At 37.7% G+C, this 25,526-nt stretch overlaps 1 protein-coding gene across 1 annotated transcript; it reads right to left on the minus strand.

The window, feature by feature from the left end:
* Positions 1 to 1,497: 1,497 nt before the first annotated feature.
* On the minus strand, positions 1,498 to 10,890 carry LOC121386414 (zinc finger protein 664-like). The gene is made up of 3 exons (XM_041517302.1): positions 10,781 to 10,890; positions 6,319 to 6,413; positions 1,498 to 3,672 (listed from the first exon to the last, which is right to left on the minus strand). Exon 3 carries the CDS (start codon positions 3,298 to 3,300, stop codon positions 1,906 to 1,908), a length of 1,395 nt encoding a protein of 464 aa, XP_041373236.1. The 5' UTR covers positions 3,301 to 3,672; positions 6,319 to 6,413; positions 10,781 to 10,890; the 3' UTR covers positions 1,498 to 1,905.
* Between the last annotated feature and the right edge of the window lie 14,636 nt (positions 10,891 to 25,526).

Below are 25,526 nucleotides of genomic sequence, written 5' to 3' on the forward strand. Positions count from 1 at the left end.
GCACAGTTTAATTAAAAAAAATTTTTTTAATGAATATACGGGCCCAGAACCGGCGACCCGATTTAGGTTAAGCAACCGCACCAGTTTTATAAAGTCATAGTGAAGATTAATTTATGAAAGTAAAAAAAAGTAAAGTTTTGTTTTATTTAACGACGCAACTAGAGCACATTGATGTTTTTATCTATCATTGGCTATTGGACGTCAAACATATCTTCATTCTGACACTAAGTGGTTAGGCCATCGGTCAACAGGCTGGTAGGTACTGGGTTCCGATCCCAGTCGAGGCATGGGATTTTTAATCCAGATACCGACTTCAAACCCTGAGTGAGTGCCCCGCAAGGCTCAATGGGTAGGTGTAAACCATTTGCACCGACCAGTGATCCATAATTGGTTCAACAAAGGCCATGGTTTGTGCTATCCTGCCTGCCACAAATAAAAGATCCGTTGCTGCTAATCGGAAAGAGTAGCCCATGTAGTGGCGACAGCAGGTTTCCTCTCAAAATCTGTGTGGTCCTTAACCATATGTCTGACGCCATATAACCGTAAATAAAATGTGTTGAATGCGTCGTTAAATAAAACATTTCTTTCTCTCTTTTTTTCCCATAGAAAGGTGACAACTTTATATATACTTTCTATAATGATAATGCTCAAAAGGAATTATAACAAAATGAAACCAACCAACCAACCAAAAACCAACCAACCAACCAAAAACTACGTTTTTAAATATTTATACATGAAGGAAATGTTTTATTTAACGACTCACTCAACACATTTTATTTACGGTTATATTGCGTCGGACATATGGTTAAGGACCACACAGATAAACGAGAGAGACAACTCGCTGTCGCCACTTCATGGGCTACTCTTTTCGATTAATAGCAAGGGATCTTTTATATGCTCCATCCCACACAGGGTAGTACATACCACGACCATTGATATACCAGTCGTGGTGCACTGGCTGGAGCGAGAAATAGCCCAATGGGCTTTATACATGATGTTCTCAGCAAGCAAAGACTACTTGAGGAAGACATCGATATTCTAGACAAGGACGTAGAATAAATATTTAAAAGGACAGACCCTAGTTTTTAAATACCAAGGCATATTTTTCGCTGCTAGTCTTTTATGATCACTGAAATCAAACATTACTTATATTGTATTGTTTATATTATCCATTTCCGTACAACCAAAGTGTTTCCGATCATCCTGGTGTTTCTAATACCACAAAATGCATTTTTCATATTTTTAAAAACGCACGTGCGTCTGAGAAGTAAGTGTTGCTCAAGTTCTAGTCTGTTTTAAGATGTTTCCCTGTTTAACCGTCACGGAACCTTGTTGCAATCTTGTTGCAAATGTATCCAAATGTGTCAGAGAGTTGTAGATTAACTAAACTGAGTGTATTTTTACGGGTTTTTAAAGGTCTGCGCCTTTAATAGCAATTGTTAAAATAAAACAAATACATAAAAGTTAAAATAAATAAAATAAAACAACAAAGAAAAGTTCAATGGAACCTTCATTAACCACAAACATGCAGAGTGAGTATTCCTTTAAAAATCACGTCTATCATTTCAAACATACAGTGTGAGTATCCCTTTAAAAATCACGTCTATCATTTCAAACATACAGTTTGAGTATCCCTTTAAAAATCACGTCTATAATTTCAAACATACAGTGTGAGTATCTCTTAAAAAATAACGTCTATCATTTCAAACATACAGAGTGAGTATTCCTTTAAAAATCATGTTTATCATTTCAAACATACAGAGTGAGTATCCCTTTAAAAAGCACGTCTGTCATTTCAAACATACAGTGTGAGTATTCCTTTAACAATCACGTCTATCATTTCAAACAGATGAAGGAGAAACTATTTGAACGTTTTCTCACCCGTATGAAGTTTTTGATGATTTATCAGATGGGAACTCCGTAAAAAACACTTCCTGTACATTCACTTGACTTTGTCTCAACAGTATGAGTCAACAGGATATGACGTTTTAAGCCTGAAGACGTTGTAAAACACTTTGTGCACATTTCACATTTGAAAGGTTTCTCACCAGTATGGACAAACGTATGGAGTTTTAATTCTGTAGTGGTTGTAAAACATTTTGTGCACACGTCACATCTGAAAGGTCTCTCACCAGTATGGATAAAATTATGTCGTTTTAAGTCTGCAGTGCATGCAAACGCTTTTGAGCACACCTCACATTTGAAAGGTTTCTCACCAGTATGAAGCATTTTATGAGCTTTCAAACTGGAACTTTGTGTAAAACATTTGGTGCACATATCACATTTAAAACGTTTCTCGCCGGTATGTGTCAGTATATGACGCTTTAAGCTTGTAGTCCTTGTAAATCTTTTTGTGCACACTTCACATTTGAAAAGCTTCTCGCCAGTATGCGTCAACATATGACGCTTTAAGTCTGTAGTCTTTGTAAATCTTTTTGTGCACACTTTACATTTCAAAGGCACCTCGCCAGTATGTCTCAACATATGACGCTTTAAGCTTGTAATCCTTGTAAACCCTCTTGTGCACACCTCACATTCAAATGGCTTCTCGTGATAATGAACGACTTTATGTCTTTTCAAACGGGTCCTATGTGTAAATCGTTTTGTGCATATATCACATTTGAAAGGTTTCTGATGACAATGAATAAAGTTATGTTTTTTCAAATGAGATCTCTCTGCAAAACATTTTGTGCACCTCTCGCATTTGTAAGGTTTCTCATCAGTATGGGTCAATATGTAGCCTTTTATGTCCAAGGTTTTAGAAAATCGTTTTGCGCACAACTGACATACGAAAAACCGTTCATGAGCATCAAACAAAATACGCTCTTCCTTGTCGCAATTAGTGAAAAATATTTTACACACATGACATTTGAAATGCTTTTTATCATCGTGCATTCTCATATGCTGCATAATGTTACCCTTGGTTGAGAAATCCTTTTGACACATTCCACATTTGAAGGGCCTCTCTCCTGTATGGCCGCGCATGTGGATTTCTAATTCGGATTTATTTATACAACTCCTTGAGCAGATTTCACACATGGTAAACTTCCCACCATCGTGAATCCTCATATGTTGAATGATGTGATTCCTCGTTAAGTAATCCTTGGAGCACATTCCGCATTTGAAAGGTCTCTCTCTAGTATGGACGCGCATGTGTATTTGTAGGTCAGAATTATTCCTACAACTCTTTGAGCAGACTTCGCATTTGACAGGCGTGAAACCTTTGATCGGCATATTTCTTTTAGGCGTAACGTCAGTGAATGGCATATTGCTTTTAGGCGTAACGTCAGTGAATGGCATACTGCTTTTTGTGGTGGAGGGTTTCCAAGGCTCACACTAGAACAAATTGTGGTTTAGCCAATTCTGTGATGTGTAAAGAATTTCCATGAAAAAAGATTAAAGAGTGGTTAATTTAAATAAAAATTTGTTAGCCAAAGACTAAATGTTGTAGCCACTTTATATAAATTATAAATTGGTTAATTTGGCAATGTACAGGGTGGATGGATGGATGGATAGGTGGATGGATGGATGGACGGGCAGACGGACTGGGTGTGAGCTCTGTCTTTTGTTCTTGTTTTGCATGCTCTCTTTCTTTTCTTTTTTTTTCAGTATGAACCAGAGTGTATTATTTCTTTATGAACTTCTCTCAAACTTGCAGAGTGAAGACAAATCCTGAAATATAAGAATAAATTAATAGGATTAATATGATTATAATAGGAAATCCATTTGTTTAGCTCTTACGATGAGATGACCTATTGTAGGCACAAAAAAAAGTGTTTTATTTAACGACGCCACTAGAGCACATTGATTTTGTTTATCTTATCATCGACTATTGGACGTCAAAACATATGGTCATACTGACAGGTTTTTTTTAGAGGAAACCTGCTGTCGCCACATAGGCTACTCTTTTACAACAGGCAGCAAGGGATCTTTTATTTGGACTTTCTACAGGCAGGATAGCACAAACCATGGCCTTTGTTGAACCAGTTATGGATCACTGGTCGGTGCAAATGGTGTACATCTACCCATTGAGCCTTGCGGAGCACTCACTCAGGGTTTGGAGTCGGTATCTGGATTAAAAATCCCATGCCTCGACTGGGATCCGAACTCAGTACCTACCAGCCTACTAGACCAATGGCCTAACCACGACGCCACCGAGGGCGGTAAGCTGGAATTCATGTAAATATGTTGGGGTTAATTAATCATCGGCTATTGGATGTCAAACATTTGGTAATTCCGACACAGTGATCAGAGGAAACCCACACTATTTTTCCTACTGCAGCAAGAGATACTTTTATATGCACTTTGCCAGAGGCAGGAAAGCACATACCACCTCCTTTGATCTGTTGTGATGCACTGGATGGGAATAATTTAAAAAAAACAAATCAGTTGAATAGATCCACCAAGGTGGATCGATCCTGCAACGCAAGCACCTCGAGTGAGCACTCAACCGACTGAGCTAAATTTCGCCCCTACAGTTACACCTATGTTTACACAGAATACAGAGACAGAAAAATATTACTAAAATGTGACCTAATATAGTAATCTAAAGGTGTATAGCGCCAAAAAGTGTGTTTTGTTTAACGACACCACTAGAGCACATTCATTTATTAATCATCGGCTATTGAATGTCAAACATATGGTCATTTTTGACAAAGTAATAGATAGGAAACCCGCTACTATTTTTTACATTAGTAGCAAGGGGAATTTTATATGCACCATCCAAGAGACAGGATAGCACATACCACGGCCTTTGATATATCAGTCGTCGTGCACTGGCTGGAATGAGAAATAGCCCAACAGGCCCATCGACGGGGACTGATCCTAGACTGACCACGTATCAGGTGTGCACTTTACCACTGGGCTACGTCTCACCCACTGTATACCACCAAATAAAATCCCATAGATGACCATAGTAACAGATGTGGCTAAAACTCCCACCTGCAGCGTATCAGTCGACATATACACCAAGGATATACATGTACATGTAAATAGCCTACTACCACCCCACACCCTTAAACACCTGTCCTGGATGGAGCAGCCAGCCTAGACCGACACCTATTCCAATAACAGGCCTGCGTTACAACAGTTTGTTCTGAATATGCACGTTAAACCCTATGACCTGACCTGACCTGACCGTACCGTTAAACGTAAATCAGAAACAAGGGATTAAACTGCTCATTTCAGACATAATGGGATGGAAGGAAGGAAATGTTTTATTTAACAACACACTCAACACATTTTATTTACGGTTATATGGCGTCAGACATATGGTAAAGGACCACACAGATATTGAGAGAGGAAATTCGCTGGCGCGACTTCATGGGCTACTCTTTTTGACTGGCAGCAAGGGATCTTTTATATGCACCATCCCATAGACAGGATAGCACATACCACAGCCTTTGATGTACCAGTCGTGGTGCACTGGCTGGACCAAGAAATAGCCCAATGGGCCCACCGACGAGGATCGATCCCAGACCAACCGTGCATCGAGTGAGTGCTTTCCCACTGGGCGACATCCCGACCCTCAGACAAAAAGAGGTTAAACTGCTCATTTCAGACATAATGGGTACTGTAGTGTCTATGACAAAAAAAATTTCAAGCTATTTAATTTTAGTCAGACTCCACGTGTTTCAAGCACAATCATTATGGTAGGCTAGTTGGTACTTTGACACTAGTTCAAATTAAATTGCAGGAATTTACTAGCCAGATCAAACAACATTTTGTCACAACAAACTGCAACATGGGACACTATTTCAAAATGTTAGGTAACCGGAAGTCAGTTCATGTTAGTTAAACTTAGGTAACCGATTGTTCGGTTCTAGGTGAAGATAGTCCTCGTAACCGATGACTTAGGCCTACCTAATCCTAAAACACTTGAACTACATTAGCTAACTTAGTAGTTTAAATGTATTTAAAAACAAACTGATTCATTACTGATATATGGTACTTTTAATTTTAGAATGTAATTGTTCACCACGTAACCGATTAGCAGTTCTAGTGATTTTAAAGTTGTGTAACCGACACGTGAACAGAACAACGGTTCTCTTGAAATATTGTTCTGCCACATTTATCACTCAGGACTCGTGGTATTAAATGCTCCATTTAAAGTTAGCGCATTTCGAACCTTGACCCATGCAGACGGATATTATTTGGTTTAGTACTGCACAGCGAAATAAAAACCAACAACAACAACAAAAAACCAAAACAAAAAAACCCAAAAAACCCCCAAACATACAATGAATGACAATAAGCTTAAAAATTAATGTATGTTAGTTACGAAAACAGTTTAAACATGCATAATTCTAGTCCACTTACACGTATAAAGCTTGACGACTTCGCCCAACACAAAGTGGAATTTTCGGCAAAATCGATCAGGAGACATCGACCAGTGGCGAGATTGCCCTACTTCCCTATAAGAAAGGAAATGTTTTATTTAACGACACACTCAACACATTTTATATACGGTTATATGGCGTCAGACATATGGTTAAGGACCACAAAGATATTGAGAGAGGAAACCCGCTGTCGCCACTTCATGGGCTACTCTTTTCGATTAGCAGCAAGGGATCTTCTATATGCACCATCCCATAGACAGGATAGCACATACCACAGCCTTTGATGTACCAGTCGTGGTGCACAGGCTGGAGCGAGAAATAGCGCAATGGGCCCACTGACGGGGATCGATCCCACACTGACTGTGCATCAAGCGAATGCTTTACCACTGGGCTACGCCTCACCCCTACTTCCTTATAAGGACCTGTTAGTGGCAGCCAGGATTTCTATCAGAAAATCATTTGAGCGTATGTATTAAAAACAAAACAGATCATAAATGGCCCATCTAGGTGGTTATGGGTTAAAAATGTTTTGAAAATATGACCACTGCATTCCATGTGCTTCGAGGTGCCTGACTTAGCTCAGTCGGTTGAGTGTTCGCTTGAAGTGCTGACGTCGCAGGATCGAACCAACTCGGTGGATACATTCAACTGATTGGGTGTTTTCTTTCTCGTTCCAACCAGTGCACCACAACTGGACAAAGGCTGTGTCATGTGCTTTCCTGTCTGTGGTAAAGTGCATATAAGATTTCTTGCTGCATTAGGAAAAATGAAGCGGGTTTCCTCTGATGACCAGGAGTCAGAATTACCAAATGTTTGACATCCAATAGCGATGATTAATTACTCACTGTGCTCCAGTGGTGTCGTTAAACAAAACAAACTTCGTTTTTCCCCCCACATGTTTCGAACGACAAATTTTAAACAGCAGTTCTCTTAATATCATTTATCTGAAAATTATAAAAAAAACAATATTCCAATTAATTTCTAAGATTTTAGGGTATATAATTTAACATTCCGTACCCTCGGACAGAAACCTTTGCAGCAAATCGGGGTAGTCTCCAAGGGACATTTTGTTCAATATTCCGTTGTGATTCGCTACACAATTTTTAAACATTAAACAGTAGTTGCTAATCGATTTACATTTGACTAGAAATATCACTAATCAAGATTTTGAAAACAAAATGTTCCCCGATAGGCCACAGATGACAGTTATTTTCCCATTTGGTTGTCAAAAATCCGGAAATTTGTCCACGCAAGTAGTCTGCTGTTTGACTGTGATTATTTCATGGCAGACAGCTATGAAGTGGCAATTATTTCACTGAAGTTGACAGGGGAGAGTATGTAGCTTGTAAACATGTGTAACTTGTTCACATTGAAGACTTGTTTGTGGTAATTCTGACCCACGCAAAAGTAGTGATTTTGTGTAAAATAGGTGAACTCCGGCCAGGTTTAGTGGGTGTGTTTGTTTAAACCAATATCCTGGGAGAAAGAGCTGGACAACTGGCAATCTGATTAAAATTAGCTCTACTGGTCTACCAGTAGATCTAACAGCATTGCGTGGAGACTCATGCCCAGGTGACATTTCATCTATAAATAACAATTTAAATATCGACCAATTACACTTCGCCTTTTATAGCGTTATTCGGGAGCATACAAATTCCAAAAATATTGGGCGAGACTATTTATGCAATAGGCGAACTTGTTGGTCTATTTCAACATTAAAAAACAAGGGGAAAAGTGAAGTAATAAACTCTGGATTGTATACTAGTATAAACAGATTTTATGGCCATACCATCACAGGGGTTTTTTTCGTCTTGAAACAAATTTTATATACAATTTTATATTGAAGTTAGTTTCCGGCATACTTCGTAATTCACCCGAATCATTTCGTATACCCTCAGCATAATTCCGAATGTTTTCAAATTATTTTCAAATCACTGGCAAGATTTTGCAAGTAAGGTTTTAATTGGTCGAATGAAAGGTCAACTGGACATGAGTGCCAACGGGGTGCTGTTAGATTCACAGGTAATAGTAATTAACTAGTGGAGGTAATTTTAATCAGGGTATGTTATGGGGCCGTCCATAATTTTCAAATTTTCACGAGCGTACAAACCGTACGCGGCGGGGGGAGGGGGTCGATCAACATTTTTCATTTGGGGGATGTACACTTTTTTGTGGGGGAGAGGGGGTGGTCAAAAGTGTACTCTTTGTACACTTATGAAAATGTTGAAAATTATGGACGGCCCCTTAACCCAGGCAGGCAAAAGTACATACAAAAATCCATGGGCCTGTTGATATTAATGAAAATGTTATAGCCACTAAGGCTATATAGAAACATATAGCGTAATTAATTGTGGTCTGTGGCTAGTTCATCAAGATAAACGTCTCCGGCACGATATTTATAATTGTGATGTTTATTGCTGTGCCGTAATAAATGTCAAAATGTTAAAAAAACGGCCTGTAGATGTTTACCTTGGTGAACTATAGTACTGTCGGCAATAGAATAAAACTGATTTTCGTCGATTATTTCTTACATATTAAACTGACAAGTAAATATTTGGTAAATATCTATTAACTATTTAATGATAGTCTACCTAATTTAGCAGTTACTTGTTTGGGTGCTCATTGATGTACAGGGTGGTGTTTACTCTTGAAATTAAAAGAAAAATGTCAGTAAACAGGTGATTTGTGCACTGTATTGGAACAGACTATAAAGATTTTGGGTCAACGTGTGTCAATTTCATGGCTGTTACAATATGTGAGGGACTGTTTCTGATGATGGTTTGCCCCCATCCCTCTCCAAAACTAAATATTTGTAATCATTTATAAGTAACTTTTGAGCAAAACTGTCAAGAACCATATTATGAGTGATCCATTATACTGGTATTAAAGGTGCTATCTTAATGTTGCCCAATGACAGCTATTGCAAATCTTTTTCTTCTTTTTTTAAATAAAATTTTGATTTAACATTTAAAGAAGACACCTTTAACAATATGCCCATAAATGATTATAGGTAATAATTTTATCTACTGGTAGAAAATACATTTTTATTGGAGAATCTTTATCACAGTTCGCATTATATAACACCTTTAAATTGTTGCAAGATTGTGTAAATTTCTAATGTACTTATATTGAATTTATATTCAATAAATATGCTTGTCATAATTAATAATTTATGCTGCAATTCAAAATAATCAGTTAAAGCCGCACACCCTAGTTCCATCCAGCGACAATAAATTATAATTTGGTTAATCTACAAACCTGTAACACACTTAGATCACGTTTTTATCAAATGGAGTGAAAAAGCAGGTTTTATATCGATAAATACCATGGGAATCCCCATGTCCCAATTGCTTATAATAATTTTGAAAGTTAGTATTCTGATGTCACCGGTAGAAGCACAACAATGCCTACGTCACGACAAATTTCACAGACTTGGGGTGCGTTCGTTTCACCTTTCCTGGACATGTTCCAACTGTTCTGTCCTGGTTGTATCCCCTCTCCAGATATCGTAAGACTTAGCAAAATTATTGGTTTTAAGGGTTTGTAACGTTTTGTATTGAGACACTTACTTGTCTGAACTTTATTGTTACTGAAAATGTTCACGAACTGTGAAGAAAAATCTCACAAATGAACAACAACAAATCGGATGTTGATTGCGCGAACCGTGCACGAGAAAACAAACCGAACCAAAATGATAACGGTCACGTGATATACCAACGTCTGTGACATTAAAAATAGATTGGACCTCGTTTGCTTAACGTTTTTTTTCTCGACAACAAGTTTTGTGAAAAAATGCCAAAAATGCATTTGGTGGTTTTACAAACATCAGGATTACCAAAAAGCACTTCAGGTGAATGGAAATGTGTATTCTAAATAATAAAATGTAAGTAAAGTGCAATTTTATTTGTGAAAAATGGGGGTTTAATATCGAAAAACAACGCCGTAATGGTTAACAAATAAACGTAACTAGGGTGTGTCCCTTTAACTTGCAGTTTTAAATTAAGTTTGTTTAAGGGTAAATGAAATTGACACATATCAGTCAAAATGTGTTATGGTCTGTTCCAATAAAGGTCACAAATCACCTGTTAACTGACATCTTTAGTTTATTTTCAAGAGTAAACACTACCTTGTACATCAATGAGAGCCCAAACAAGTAAATTTTATGCTAAATTAGGTAAAGTATCGTTGAATGGGTATTTGCAAAATATTTACTTGTCAGTTTAATATGAAAGAAATAATCGACGAAAATCATTTTTATTCTATTTCCGACAGTACTTTAGTCTGTGGGCTGCATTATGATATCCCCTTTAAAGGACTTGACGAACGGTCCAGTTCCGAGTTCCACTCCGTTTTTCAAATACTAAAACTGCTGCAATGGCTGTCATCAAACTAACTATTTCTGCTCATAAAAGAAACTATGTATAGTCTATGTAGTCACTTACTTCACTGTTACTACAGTTACGTTCTCAGTGTGTAGTTCATAGCCAAAACTCAGACATAATGACACACAATACGCTCAACGTACAACACAATAATGAGTTGCCACAAAAGAAACGAATATATCACAAAGCTATTTCGACCTCATATTTGGACTACTCCAGACGTTGATATACGGACTGCGATTAATAATATCTCGTGTTCAGATGCATTCCGTCTAGCTCTCTTACAGTCAGAGTACTCGGGCTACCCATTTTACAGTGACGTGATGGCGTACATCTCTCCGAAAAGTTATTTGCGCTTTAGTCAATGCATTTAGGAAAGACGCACGTTGTATACACTAGCAGTGAGCTGTGTGAATCCCCTACTTTTGAAATACACCGAACATATCCTTTTGATACACACTAAACAGACCTCTCTCTCTCTCTCTCTCTCTCTCTCTCTCTCTCTCTCTCTCTCTCTCTCTCTCTCTCTCTCTCCCCCCCCCAGGGGCGTAGGCTAGGGGGATTCGGACGACCCCCCCCCCCCCCCCCCCACTGAAGCAAATGGTCCGCTTTCCGAACTAAAACTACCGGTTTATATATATGGAGTTTCTGGTGGTGCAAAAACAAAATCGAAAAAGGTCCACTTGGTTTATATTCGACCCCCCCCCCCCCTTCCAGGTTCGGATCACGCTACGCCCCCCCCCCCCCCCCCTCTCTCTCTCTCTCTCTCTCTCTCTCTCTCTCTCTCTCTCTCTCTCTCTCTCTCTCTCTCTCTCTCATAGATAAAATGTTAATAATCAAGTTAAGTTTTAGTGCTGTTTACATGCTGTCCTTTCTTTTAATATGCAACATGCCAATATTTTATAGACATTTTATACAGGAAGGTGCCTTACACCTACCCATTGAGCCCTTAAGAACTCGCTCTGGGTTGAAGGCGGTACCGGGCTGTGAACCCTGTACCTGCCATCCTGTAATCCGATGGCTTAACCGCTGCGCCACCGAGGCCGGTGATAGAGTTACAATAGGGTTAAACAACAGTATGTTGTGTTGAAATCGGGAAATACTCTTTAAAAAAATAAAAATAGACTAGAGCTCATGTACATAACCGTTACTTCTCAAAAGTACGTGTGTTTAAAGGCATACAGTTACAGATTTAAGGACCGTATTTCTCTAAAAGTGAATAATAAATCAAAATTACATTAATTTTTACGGACCAAATCTAGCTATTGCATCACTTTTAACTACACCATGATGAAGTGAAATCCATATGTTAACCCTCTCAGTAATGTTAGTTTTTGAATTATGGACCATTGCCATAATTCAATTATGTTTACAAAATATCATTAATAAGTGGAGTATGGTGGTTACATAGATGATTGAATAAAGTACATTTAGGGACAAATCACATATATATTTTTAAGTAGTACTTTGTTAGGCCATGTAATAAGTCAGTGGTCTGTGACAATATGCCTTTAAAAATTATGAAACATGCATTTTGTGGTATTAGAAATACCAGAAAATAATAAGGAAATGTTTAATTTAACGACGCACTCAACACATTTTATTTGCAGTTATATGGCGTCGGACATATGGTTAAGAACCAGACATATTGAGAGAGCAAATCCGCTGTCGCCACTTCATGGGCTACTCTTTTCGATGAGCAGCAAGGGATCTTTTATATGCACAATCCCATAGACAGGATAGCACATACCACGGTCTTTGATGTACCAGTCGTGGTGCTCTGGCTGGAGCGAGAAATAGTTCAATGGGTTCACTGACGGGGATCGATCCCAACCCGACCGCGCATCAATCGAGCGCTTTACCACTGGGCTCCGTCCCGCTCTTAGAAACATCAGGATGACCAGAAACACGTCGAGTATACGGAAATGGATAAACAATAAAATTTTAGTTACTGTGGGGAAAAAAAAGAAGAAAAAAGGTTGTTGTGTTAAGAAAAAAACTAGGGTCTTTCACTTTAATATTTGGAACTATCAAGTTTAAAGTTAGTTTTTTGTTTGTTTAACATCACCACTAGAGCACATTAATTAATCATGTCAAACATTTTGGTAATTCTGACATCGGATGAAACCCGCTGCATTTTCCATTAGCAGCAAGGGATTTTTTATATGCACTTTCCCCCCGATACTCCCGATATAACTAAACTTGAGCGGACATTTTTACATACACTTTTTGTTTTATTTATTATTGTTGTTTTATTATTTGTTTTATTATTATTATTAATTTTGTAAAGTTTTAAAATAGATATTTACATTTACATTTACAGGATAATATTCGTTTATCCGAATAAGGGATATTATTAATCGCGATCCGCATATGAACGTCGGAGTAGTCCGAACAAGCGGTCGGAATAGCTTTCTGGTATCTGTTTCCTTTTCCATAACCTGTTTTTTTTGTTGTTGTACGTTTAGAAAACGTAGTTGTGTAATTTTATCGGTTTTTTTTTCGGTTGTATAATGCAACTGGGACACCTAGGCCTAAATCTAGTGAGTTTGAAGTAAGTGACTGCATACACTGTACACGTTGGCTATTTCTGAACAGAGATATTTATTTTGATGACATCCATTGCTGAATTTACAGTATCTAATAAACGGACTAGAACACGGAAACGGGCTCTTTCTCGAGGCTATGTCCAACCCCTGTAATCGGCAATGCCGTGGAGATTGCCGTGGAGATTGCCGCGGAGTTTTTCGTTCTCTGCGGCATTTCTTTTGCCATGGACTATGTTTGAATTTTTTTCAAGATGTATTTTTCCCTTAGTGCTAAAAATAAAATATATTTTGTGAACTGAAAACGGATTAAAAGTAAATATTAAAACAGTACCTGCACCGTTATTTCTTGACGTCCAATAGCCGATGATAAGATAAAAACAATGTGCTCTAGAGGCGTTGTTAAATAAAACAAACTTTACGATTGCACCGTTATTTTTATTATTATTATTATATATTTTTTAAATATTTATTTTCCCCAGTCCATTCTGACCATGTCAAGGTTGGGGAGCCTTTAATTCATGGCCTTACATCAAAGTGATATAATTTATATACTAGTACATATATCTAATTTGTGGTATAATAATGTTATATAGTCATATATAACAATTTAATACATAAAATTCATTTGTAATGTTTCTGTATAAATTAAAGATTGGCAAAAAACAAAACAAATTGCATTGACTCATAGAATGGAAAGCAGTGGCGGATCCAGAAGATCCATTGGGGGGGGGGGGGGGGGGGCATTGACATGAGGCGGAATGCCAATGGAACTTCTGGAGGTTTGGAGGGTATCGTAAAAAAAATAAAAAAATAATATATAATAAAATTATAACTCGCAAAATTTAGGGGGGCGTCTGCCCCACGATCCGCCTCTGGAAAGGACTGGGAAATATAGGAGAAGAAGAAAGATATAATGGTTTAACTGCACTGTTATTACTAAGTATTTGAATCGCAGCGTCATCGGGGATAATCGTAAATACATGTAAATTTCCAGCATCAAGCCCTGTCAACTAGGTCACTGAACTATGTTGACTGTTCATAGCACCTGCATTGCAGGGACCACTGGATTGCAGGGGGGGTGACACCGCATTACTGGTGCTTTATTTTCAGTAACATGTTATAACTCCTACAAGCCACTTGACGTGTTATGGTCAACCTGATGATGAGATATTTGTAGAAATACATAATATAGATAGCCCGAGTACTCGGCCTATAAGAGAGCTAGACGGACATTTGGACGGTTGTGCACTTTCATTTCAGTCACCGGCCTCGGTGGCGTCGGGTTAGGCCATCGGTCTACAGGCAGGTAGGTACTGGGTTCGGATCCCAGTCGAGGCATGGGATTTTAAATCGAGATTCCGACTCCAAACCCTAAGAGTGCTCCGCAAGGCTCAATGGGTAGGTGTAAACCACTTGCACCGACCAGTGATCCATAACTGGTTCAACAAAGGCCATGATCTGTGCTACCCTGCCTGTGGGGTGGTGCATATAAAATATCCCTTGCTGCTAATCAAAAAGAGTAGCCCATGAAGTGGCGACAACGAGTTTCCTCTCTCAATATCTGTGTGGATCGTAACCATGTCTGGCGCCATATAACCGTAAATAAAATGTGTTGAGTGCGTCTTTCTTTCTTTTTCTGGCCCTTTACCACTTGTCCAAGGTCACGAGTATACTATAGTAAATACCAGTGGTTCTGTGTTACACGCCTAACAGTTTTAGTATTGTTTTCCGACTACGGTAAGTTTAGTAGGCCCTTCCGACAGCTTCCAGTTACAAGCCCCTGTTCTCTTTCTTATACAGTTCTGGTGATCGGTAAAACCTGTACAGGGGCGTAGCGTGATCTGGACCCGGGGGGTGGGGGGGGGGGGGGGGGGGGGGGGGTTCGAATATGAACCAAGTGGACCTTTTTCTATTTTGTTTTTGCACCACCAGAAACTCCATATGTATAATGTATAAACCTGTATGTTTTAGTTCTGAAAGCGGACCATTTGCCCCTGCTGTATTTCTTTCTATTTTGAAAGAGGCTCAAAGGAAAACTATACGTTTGTGCACTAGTCTTAGTTTCTGTTCTATTTATTACTTCTTTTTTTTTCTTTCTTTTTCAGTGCCTGATGTCTTCATACTACAAGAGAGAAGCTCGTCAGAAAACTACGATGTAACCACATCTTGTTTTTGACCAGTGTTTGAGAGAAGCTCGTCGGAAAACTGTACGATGTAACCACGTCTTGTATGCTGTAACCACCCTGGTCAAAAACAAGACGTGTGTGCAACAAAACCACCCCAAAACAAACAAAAAACACATCAACTGAAGACCTCCGTCTGAAAATCAGAAATGTCGGCCAGTGGTGTAACACTTGCCGTATGTATAGTCTGTCTAAAGTGCTGTAGGAATAACTACGATCTAGAACTGCACATGCGCGTCCACACGGGAGACAGGCCGTTCCGGTGCGGGATGTGTTTGAAGGATTTCTCTTACAAGAGCACCATCATACAGCACATGCGCGTTCACGCGGGACAGACACACACGTGCGATGTGTGCAGGAAAAATTTTCGCAAGCAAGGGCAGCTTGAAAACGCATGCTTCCATGCATGCCGACGAAAGGCCCTTCTCGTGCGACGTGTGCACGAAAGGATTTGCGAACTTTCCAAACTTAAAACGTCATATGTTGACGCACACTGGTGAAAAACCTTTCAGATGTGATATTTGCACGAAACGATTCACATTCAGTTCTAACTTGAAAAAGCATATAATGATACACACCGGGGAGAAGCCTTTCCAATGTAATGTATGCGCCAAATGTTTTACACAGAGTTCCCATTTGAAAAAACATCGACTGATCCACGACGGTGAGAAAAGTCCCAAGTATTATATCCATCACTGCACTCCAATCTGAATTTTGTCGGTGGGCCCATTTGGGCTGTTACTCGCTCTAGTCGGTGCACCACAACTGGTGCAGTGTAACGCCTCTAAACCGGACACACTCGGGACCAAGTAAAAAGTCTGGTTTTAAGAGGTATCCGGATTAGAGAGGTTCTCTTCTGTACAGATATTTAAAAAGTGACCATGACAAATGTCCGGTTGTGAGGGAATTCCGGTTTATTGAGGGTCCAGTTTTGAGAGGTTTCACTGTATACCAAAGGCCATGGTATGCGCTACCCTGTATGTGGGATGGTGCTAATGGGGAAATGCAGTGGGTTATGAAATTTTGACATCCAAGAGCCGATAATTAATAAATCAATGTGCTCTAGTGGTGTCGTTAAATGAAACAAAGTAACCTATTTGAATTGATTTGAAAAAGCACTAACTACTTCATAACGGTGAGAAAAGTTCCAAGTATTACATCCATCACTGCACACCAATTTGAATTTTGTTGGTGGACCAAAGACCGTGGTATGTGCTACCCTGTCTGGGATGGTGCTAATGGGAAAGTGTAGCGGGTTTCCTCTCTAAGACTATAATATCAAAAATGATCAAATGTTTGGCATTCAATAGCCTATGATTAATAAATCAGTGTGCTCTAGTGGTGTCGTTAAACAAAACTTTTTTAAATGCATCAATTGTGTTTTCTTGATTAGTATTGTTAGCATTATCTATTCATTCGAGAAAAGCCTGTTTTCCTATTTTTACTTTATTCAAGAAATACCCTACAATATATATAGTATTGTCCAGAATATATTTGATACTAAAATAGCTCCTATTTTATTATATGGCTCTGAAGTATGGGGATTTACTTAACGAGAATATTTTGAACAAAGTACAAAGTATATTTTTTTAAAAGGTTTTTAGGAGTTTCAAAGAGTATCGTTAAATGCTGTACTTGGGGGAAATAGGTAGAGATCATTTGTGTGTGAAATACTTTAGCCGTTGTATAAAATATTGGTGTAAATTGTTATATATGGATTCATCCAGATATCCCAAAGCTTTTTATGATATGATTAAATGTCATGATGAAACTGGTACAATTAATTAGTTATCACATGTAAGAACAGTTTCAAAAGGGTTTTCTTATGTTTGGATTGCTCAAGAATGTGGCAGAATCAAGTTAGTTATGTCCAGCTTTGTACACAGATGTAAAGACATTCATTTTCAACACTGGCATGATAAAATTAACTCTCTTCATTTTTTAAAGCCATATTCTTCTTATAAATCTCTTTTAGAAACAGAAAAGTATATAGTATATTTGTCACAATATAAAGATCTCATGAGATTTGTGTTTTTTTAAATTTAGGTGTTTGTCATATAAATTAAAAGTACAGAAAATCAGATATAATCCAGTAATAGAAAGAAATGAAACGATCTGTTTAAAGTGTAATCTTAATCAAGTGGAAGATGAATATCATTTTCTTTCAGTATATCCATATTATGCTTTGAGCAGGAAATATTTCATATCAGAATACTTTATAGTAAATCCTTCAAGAGAACAATTTAATTTATTGATTTAGACCCAAAATATAAAGTGTATTAAAGGAATGGTCTTGTTTTTAAAAAGAAAGCTACGAGTTTAAATTGATTATACATGTATTGTAATTTGTACACGCGTAGCGCACAGTTAATTTGTTTTTAAAAGTAGTTATCTTGGTCATGTGGCCTCAATAACTGAATAAATGTCTTGTCTTGTCCTATCTTGTCTTGTTTTATTAGTATTCCTAATTCTTGTAGTTGTTTAGACTAGCTTTTAAAAATATATATGTGTATTTGAAATTAAAAATTACCATTAAATTATCAAAAATGTCTTTTGCGTCATAGTTTCTCACTATGGAGTCCTACATTGTAGAGCGTGAATAGCAAAAGTCCATTTACTGCATGCAGACTGGTGTTAATATTCAAAATTGACCGTATTTGATAGGTTATTTCTATCCCGAGTCAGACCCCCGATCCTATCGGATTCCGGACTCGGGGATAGGCGTGTTTGAAACCCTAGTGGTATATGGACACGTTAAACCAGTAATTAAGCTAAGCCCGCCCGTAATTCAAAGACGATATGTGTACACTTTTACCCATCGTTCTAGTTGCAAAGCCATAAAGTGTTTCCTTAGTGTGAAGAAGGAAATGTTTGATTTAACGATGCACCACACAGATATTGAGAGAGGAAACCCGCTGTCGCCACTTCATGGGCTACTATTTTCGATTAGCAGCAAGGAATCTTTTATATGTAGCATGCAGGATAGTACCTACCACGGCCTTTGTTAACCAGTTGTGGAGCACTGGCTGCAACGAGAAATCGCCCATTGGGTCCACCGAGTGTGATCGATCCTAGACCGACTGCGCATCAAGCGAACGCTTTACCGCTGGGCTACGCCCCCCCCCCCCCCCCCCCCAGCCTTATTGTAAGAAACCTTTCAAACGTATTTACAAGATATTTACAAGAGCTAGAGACTTAAGACGCATAATGTACATTCACAACACGCTATGTATGTATTGATGTATGAATATCTATGTATTTTATGTATGTCGAGGTTGACTGTTACATACATAGATATTAACACACTGGCGCAGGGGATAATTAAATACACACACACACACATGCGGTAAAACAGGTATCAGGTTAGCACATTTTCCTGTATGTCTGTAAAAATTTTGCCCGAATTTCAGGTTTTGTTCCAGCAACCCCTGCGCGTGCTGTAACCTCACCGTGGTGCAGGGGTGTAACATTCTCTTTGAGAATGGCCAATACAGCACAAAATTGATTTTTTTTGTAAAAGTCAGTATTTATCTGTGATATTTTTGCACAGTTCTTTATACTGTTTTTATTTAAATATTGAATTCTTGTGTTAATGTTGATCATCACCTTATTTGTTTGCATTACCATAGTTTGACACCCAATAGCCGATGTGTTTTTCGTGTTGGGGTGTTGTTAAAGATTCATTCTTTCATTCATTATTTTGTTCCAGCAATAAGAGAACAAATGGCCTCCCCCCCCCCCCCCCCCCCCCCCCCCCCCCGTCTCGTACGCTTATGGTCGGTGGGCTCATAGATCTATTTGTCGTTCCAGCCAGTGCACCACGACTGGTGATGATGATGATAACTAGTTTAACGTGCCCATATACCACTAGGATTTCGAACACGCCCATCCCGAGTCCGATCACCGATAAGAACAATTAGTAAAAAAGTTAATAGAATAAATAAAAAGAAAAGAAAAAGGTTACAAGTCAAAAATAAAAAAGAATTGACTGTTCGGCCGAATATTTATATAATTTGGAGCATTTTAGAAGGACAGTCCAAAATTAAATAAAAGAAAGAAGAGAGGATCGGACTATTTAATAATATTAAAACAAAGATGAAAGTAATTTCGACATAAAATTTTGAACGCAGATCTAAACGTTTTAAGTCCGATCGATATGTCCACGCGAGTGGCCACATTAAGGCAGTTTGGGTGCACAGCTTAAAGGGACGAGATGGGTAGATCTAAATTGTAGTCCACGTAAAATTTATAATTTCAAATTATAAACATTTACATATTGTTTCGGAAACCCACTCTTACCTAAATGATCCTGCTACTGGATCAAGAAAAGATTTAATATTGCGAAACTGGAAAACGTCTGATAACTGAAGATGTAGCCCGAGTACTCTGTAAGAGAGCTAGACGGACATTTGAATATACATACGCTCTTATTAGCGTATTTATGTCCATATGTCCCGTCTAGCTCGCTTACACTCGGAGCAGGCTACCGAAGACTTGAAGGTGTTATTATTGTCTTATTTTATTAGAAAATATGATCCGTGTGTCAAAACAAGAATTATTACTGGTAGCTCAATTTATTTTCAATGAATCAATAAGATAATAGAAATGTATGTGATATTATTAATCGCAATCCGCATATCAACAGACGATTTTCCGAAGAAGAGGTCGTGATAGTTTCCTAATATCCGTTTCCTTTTCGGTGATGTGTCTGTTAATAACAGTGTTACAGGACGTTGTTTGTATATAATTTTGTCAGAGTTTCAACTATAAATTACAAACGGAGCAACTAGATATGGTGAGTTTGAAGTAAGTGACTATGTACACTGGACACGTTCACTTTTGTTTACTAGAAATATTTATTTTGACGATAAACAACTGATAAACGGAGTAGAACACGGATTCGGAATATTGGGGGTGGGGTTTGTAAATAATTTCGGAACTCTATTTATTACAAGTATTTATAATGTTCTTTATACGTGACCCAGCAAAAGGAAAGTCCTACCACAATTTCAGTTTGATTTGATATAAGAAGAGAAATAGATTTTTTTGGGAAATAACCCCCCCCCCCCCTCACCATAGAAAAAAAACAAAAAACCCAAACCCAACCCAACAAAAAAAACAACCCCAAAATAAATTAGAGCCTGGCATTATAGTGTATCAGTGTTCATGCTCAAAAAAAGTTTTGAGTTGCCATGTTGATAGTCCGTAGTGACGTAGTAATTAAGTGTGGTTTTTACTACATCCAGATTGCCTTAAATACCCTATATATAGCTGGTATTCAAAACTTGTGACACCATGTTTCAATCGTTTCTCAACCGAAATAGTGCAACAAATGGACACACAAACCAAACATGTATAACGTAGGCTACTCTATCCACTAAATCCTGATTGAAGAACTTGCATTATTAACAAAATAAATCTTCCAACAACAACATAAAACATTTCGGCGCCATTTGAAATTTGCTACATATAGGGAAGTAACTTGCCATGCACGTTAAGAAAATTAATGTGCTCCGTGCACTACTGTGTTGACAGCACTTTCACTTGACGACGTAAAATTTTAAAAATTATAAAGTAAATACATTTATCCCTGACATTACCAAATGGTTTCTGGGGTAATAAAAATTATTAAAAAAAACAAAACCCCAGCAGTTCTTTTACTATCATTTATCTAAACATTTAAAAATATATCTATTAATTTCCAACATTTTAGGGTACAGAAGTTTAACCTCAGTAGCCTCTGACAGAAACCATTAAGTTGAAAATTCTAAGAATAACAATAAAGGAATAATAAAATGTCTTACCAGTATTTATTATAAATTACCCAAGATTGATAATTGATCTGCTGTTAGGTGAGGAATTGTTTTAATATATATTATGGTAAAATTGGGTTGTTTTAATTAGGGGTGGGGTGGAGGGGGACTAATGGATAAGTTAAAGTTTGTTAAAAAAAGAAGAAAAAAAAAGTAAATACATTTATCAATATCCAAACAACATATACTGTGAAAAAATATTTATTTTGACAGAACAATATTTTAACTATAGTGTTGGTCAGTAAAATAAAATACCATTCACATAAAACTTATTTAGCCATGCAGATTACAAATTGTAATCCTTCCTTCTACCGGCCTCGGTGGCGTCGTGGTTAGGCCATCGGTCTACAGGCTGGTAGGTACTGGGTTCGGATCCCAGTCGATGCATGGGATTTTTAATCCAGATACTGACTCCAAACCCTGAGTGAGTGCTCTGCAAGATTCAGTGGGTAGGTGTAAACCACTTGCACCGACCAGTGATCCATAACTGGTTCAACAAAGGCCATGATTTGTGCTACCCTGCCTGTGGGAAGCGCAAAAAAAGATACCTTGCTGTTAATCGGAAAGAGTAGCCCATGTAGTGGCGACAGCAGGTTTCCTCTCAAAATCTGTGTGGTCCGTAACCATATGTCTGACGCCATATAACCGTAAATAAAATGTGTTGAATGCATCGTGAAATAAAACATTTCTTTCTTTTTTCCTTCCTTCTATCCGGACTATATAACATTATTTTCATATATACATTGTATCTTAACATCTAGTCATTCCACGCTGACTGCCGGTGAAATGTATTATGTTCCAGGCTTGTAGGTCTATTTAAAAAATACAAAATTCTAGTCAGCCGGGTTAGTAAATATAAAAATACATAAATTAGTCTACAAATAATTAATATTATCATTAGCCCGAGATTCTTTCCCTCAAATTTTGTGAACAATCTTGTTTCATATATAAAATAAACTATTAATCAGCATGGTTTTATACTGCAACTAAAACAAAAAAGTAGTGGGAAAAAAAACGTGCTCGGAACACCTCGGCTGAAGTGTAAGTAAGAATCAAAAGGCCTAGTTGTTTCAAATGGGTCAATATCGGATGTCCTCAGGTAATGTCACATAATACAATAAGAATGGCCGACATCATGGTAATTGTGTTCGTTTGTAATCTGGATTAACTTTAACAAACAATTTTACTTAAAGATAGAGTAAACTCCAACAAGAGCTTTGTGTTGGAAAGATGCATACCCGGATCACCAACACATACTGACACTTTAGCAAATGAAAAACGCATAATTTTAGAGTTAATAAAAAAATGTGATTATTCCTGCTAACTGGGGGCAGCCATTTTGTTTCGTTTTTGTGACGTCCGGTGGTATAGCTTGGGACGAAGTGACGTTGGCTCAGGTCCAACTCTCTATTATGCACAGTGTAAACAAATGCTCTAATTTACGACAAGGCGCTTTCATCAACCTGACTTGTAAAACAACATAAATGACTTGATAGTATAATAAACTATTTAACTATAAATATATTTCAATTTGCATCGATATGACAAAATGGAGTTGTAGTATTTTTTTCTTTTAAAAAATCTAAAGAAAAAATGCATATTATTAGGCCTATTGGTAGGATACTTTCCAGCAGAAACGACTACTCACGATACCCAAGTGATAATTTTTTTTTCTCTGGGACTACGTAATTGGTCAGTTTTGTGATTTTAGATGGAAAAGTCTACTTAAGCAAGGGTTTTACAGACACGGTCTAAACACACTAAAAAGAGGTGCCTCTTTTATTAAGATCACAGGGTATTGTGTGATAACCTCAAATCGTAATGGACTTTACCAGCTTTATTACTGTATAGACACTATAGGGACCGTCTAAATATACACCTGCCAATCAAGAACCACAGGTACAGGCCACGGAAAGAAAAGACCAATTAAGCAAGAAAAAACTCCCGACTATTATTTCAGTGCGTGGGTTAATTTATATACAAAATATAATACAGTTATTTCAACACTTTGACAATGGTGGTTTATTTTATAAATTTAAAAATAAACCACATATACACGTTGCTGTGTTACTGGGATAGATATTATTAAAGAACATTGCAATGCATCCGCAAAAATCAGGTATGTTTTGTTTCTTCAGTTCGAAGACTAATTCCTGACGTGACACGTTAGGTATTACGTAACCACCAGCTCGCCAGAGGGCGTATTCACTGGGATGGTACAAAATGGCTGCGCCCGTTATATATAATAGCAGTCACATTTAACCGTTTTATTAATTAACTATACGATTATACTTGTTGATATTAAGCAATAATGTGCATTATGTATCGTTGAATATGCACACCAGTCCAAAAGCCTTGCTTTAGCATTCCTTTACAGTGGCTTTACTTCTCATTTTGATACAAAGAATTTTTTTTCAGAAAGCAATGTTAATATTAAATTTATCTTTTGTCTCGGAAGTTGATGAAAATGGCCGATATTGAAAATACCCACAGGAAATACCTTATGGGTACAAATAATAAAGTACGGGTACAAATGAAGGGTTCAAACAAATAATAAACATGGATGACTTTTGCAGAAAGCATATGTGCATAAGAAAACATCACGTGCATGTTGTAAAATAGGCATTAATTAGGCCCTATGTTCACAGACAAACTGGTTTTTTCCCAACTCTAGCTGCCTAGTTTTTGCCAAGTTAAAATAACAACAAGTTTGCATTGCAAAGAACACCGCACAACGTTCAAAATGTGTACATAAAATCGCAGATCAACATCACAAAACACACAAATATGAGTCATTTGGCAGGTTATTGCCAGAAGTGGATTTTGGTACTGACTCGCCTAGAATTTTAGTTTTTTTTCATTTTGGATGAGCTGGGCTAAAAATGGCAAATTTGGAAAACCGAAAGCACAATGTTTTTTCCATCTCCACATTTACATTTTCCAGTTTTTTTTCTATAACCAAAACCGAACTGATTCAACGGTTAACCGCACATCACTACGATGAATATAAATCTAAACATTCAGTCATTCTACTAGCTGTGACTGTCAGTAAATATTTTTGTCACTGGGCGGGCAACCTAAATTGGACACGGGTTTGACTTGCAAGTCGGTATTTTCAGTTGCTAGGGGCAGTCAGGTGACCGTTAAGATCAAACCCTGCCGTATATACCGTTTATACCATTTCGTATCAGTATCATGTCAGTAATGATTACTGTACTGAGCAGATTTCAAAATACCAAGATTTCGGTGTTGAAAAATGTTTTCCGCCATTTAGTAAAGCACTAGTTAACAATGTATCTGACAAATCCGAAATAGCTGAAAAGAAGAGAGAGATTAGGGCCTTGTGTATGGAATTTAATTGTATTTAGATGAAATTAGCAGGTAAGACAACTCGGGCATGCATGGCCGAGTATAGCGAAAATACCGCTCATTATCGGTATCGGTATTTTCTTACACACCCGTGTACATGTTAACAATTTCAAGACGTACGACTGGCTGCTCCTAGGTTATGACGAGGTCACCAATGTCATACCACCATGAAAAACTACATGATGGAAATCAATTAGACGGTGACATATAGTTAACTTGACATTCATGTGTCTGTGACACGTAGGCCTAAGTCGGCTACAAGTGTAATGGCTGTAAATAACGTTTAATTTACTTAAAACCTGGTATTTGAGGATATTTAAGAAATAGAATAATACATTCGTGTCCGTTAGATACCATTTATCTAACAACTCTTTGTTTAAAAATGTATCCGTCACTTTCACTTGAAAACAACTCGTGAGATAAATGGTAGGCTATCTAATGCATACTTATGTATTATTCTCTATGTATCAGTACCGAATATTTTACCAATACTGAGGTAAATCACCCCCAAAATAATGATCCCGATACCGAACCTGAAATTTCAATACCGCCCAGAGCTAAAAAACACACCCGAACAAAACCCCCACTATTTTTGTGTGTAATTTAGAAAACAATCAGCTCAGAAGTAAATAACTTGTAGCAAATGCCATAGTAACAGAATGCTGTTCCCTAATGCAGAGCTTCTAGATTATCGTAGCCCCACTCTCATTGCAAGTGATATTCAATGTTGGTCTAGTAAATAATTACTATTGCCATACCCAACGGCTAGTGAATTGTTTTTGGTCAAATGTTGCATTTAAGTCTATTTTGTAAATAGGAATATCCTGCACCCGTCCCAACTACCCAGTGTTAGTGTTTTCAAGCTCTTTCGGTGACATATATAGAGATTATT

Source organism: Gigantopelta aegis, chromosome 12 (genome assembly GCF_016097555.1).
Source record: "Gigantopelta aegis isolate Gae_Host chromosome 12, Gae_host_genome, whole genome shotgun sequence".
Lineage (NCBI taxonomy): Eukaryota > Metazoa > Mollusca > Gastropoda > Neomphalida > Peltospiridae > Gigantopelta > Gigantopelta aegis.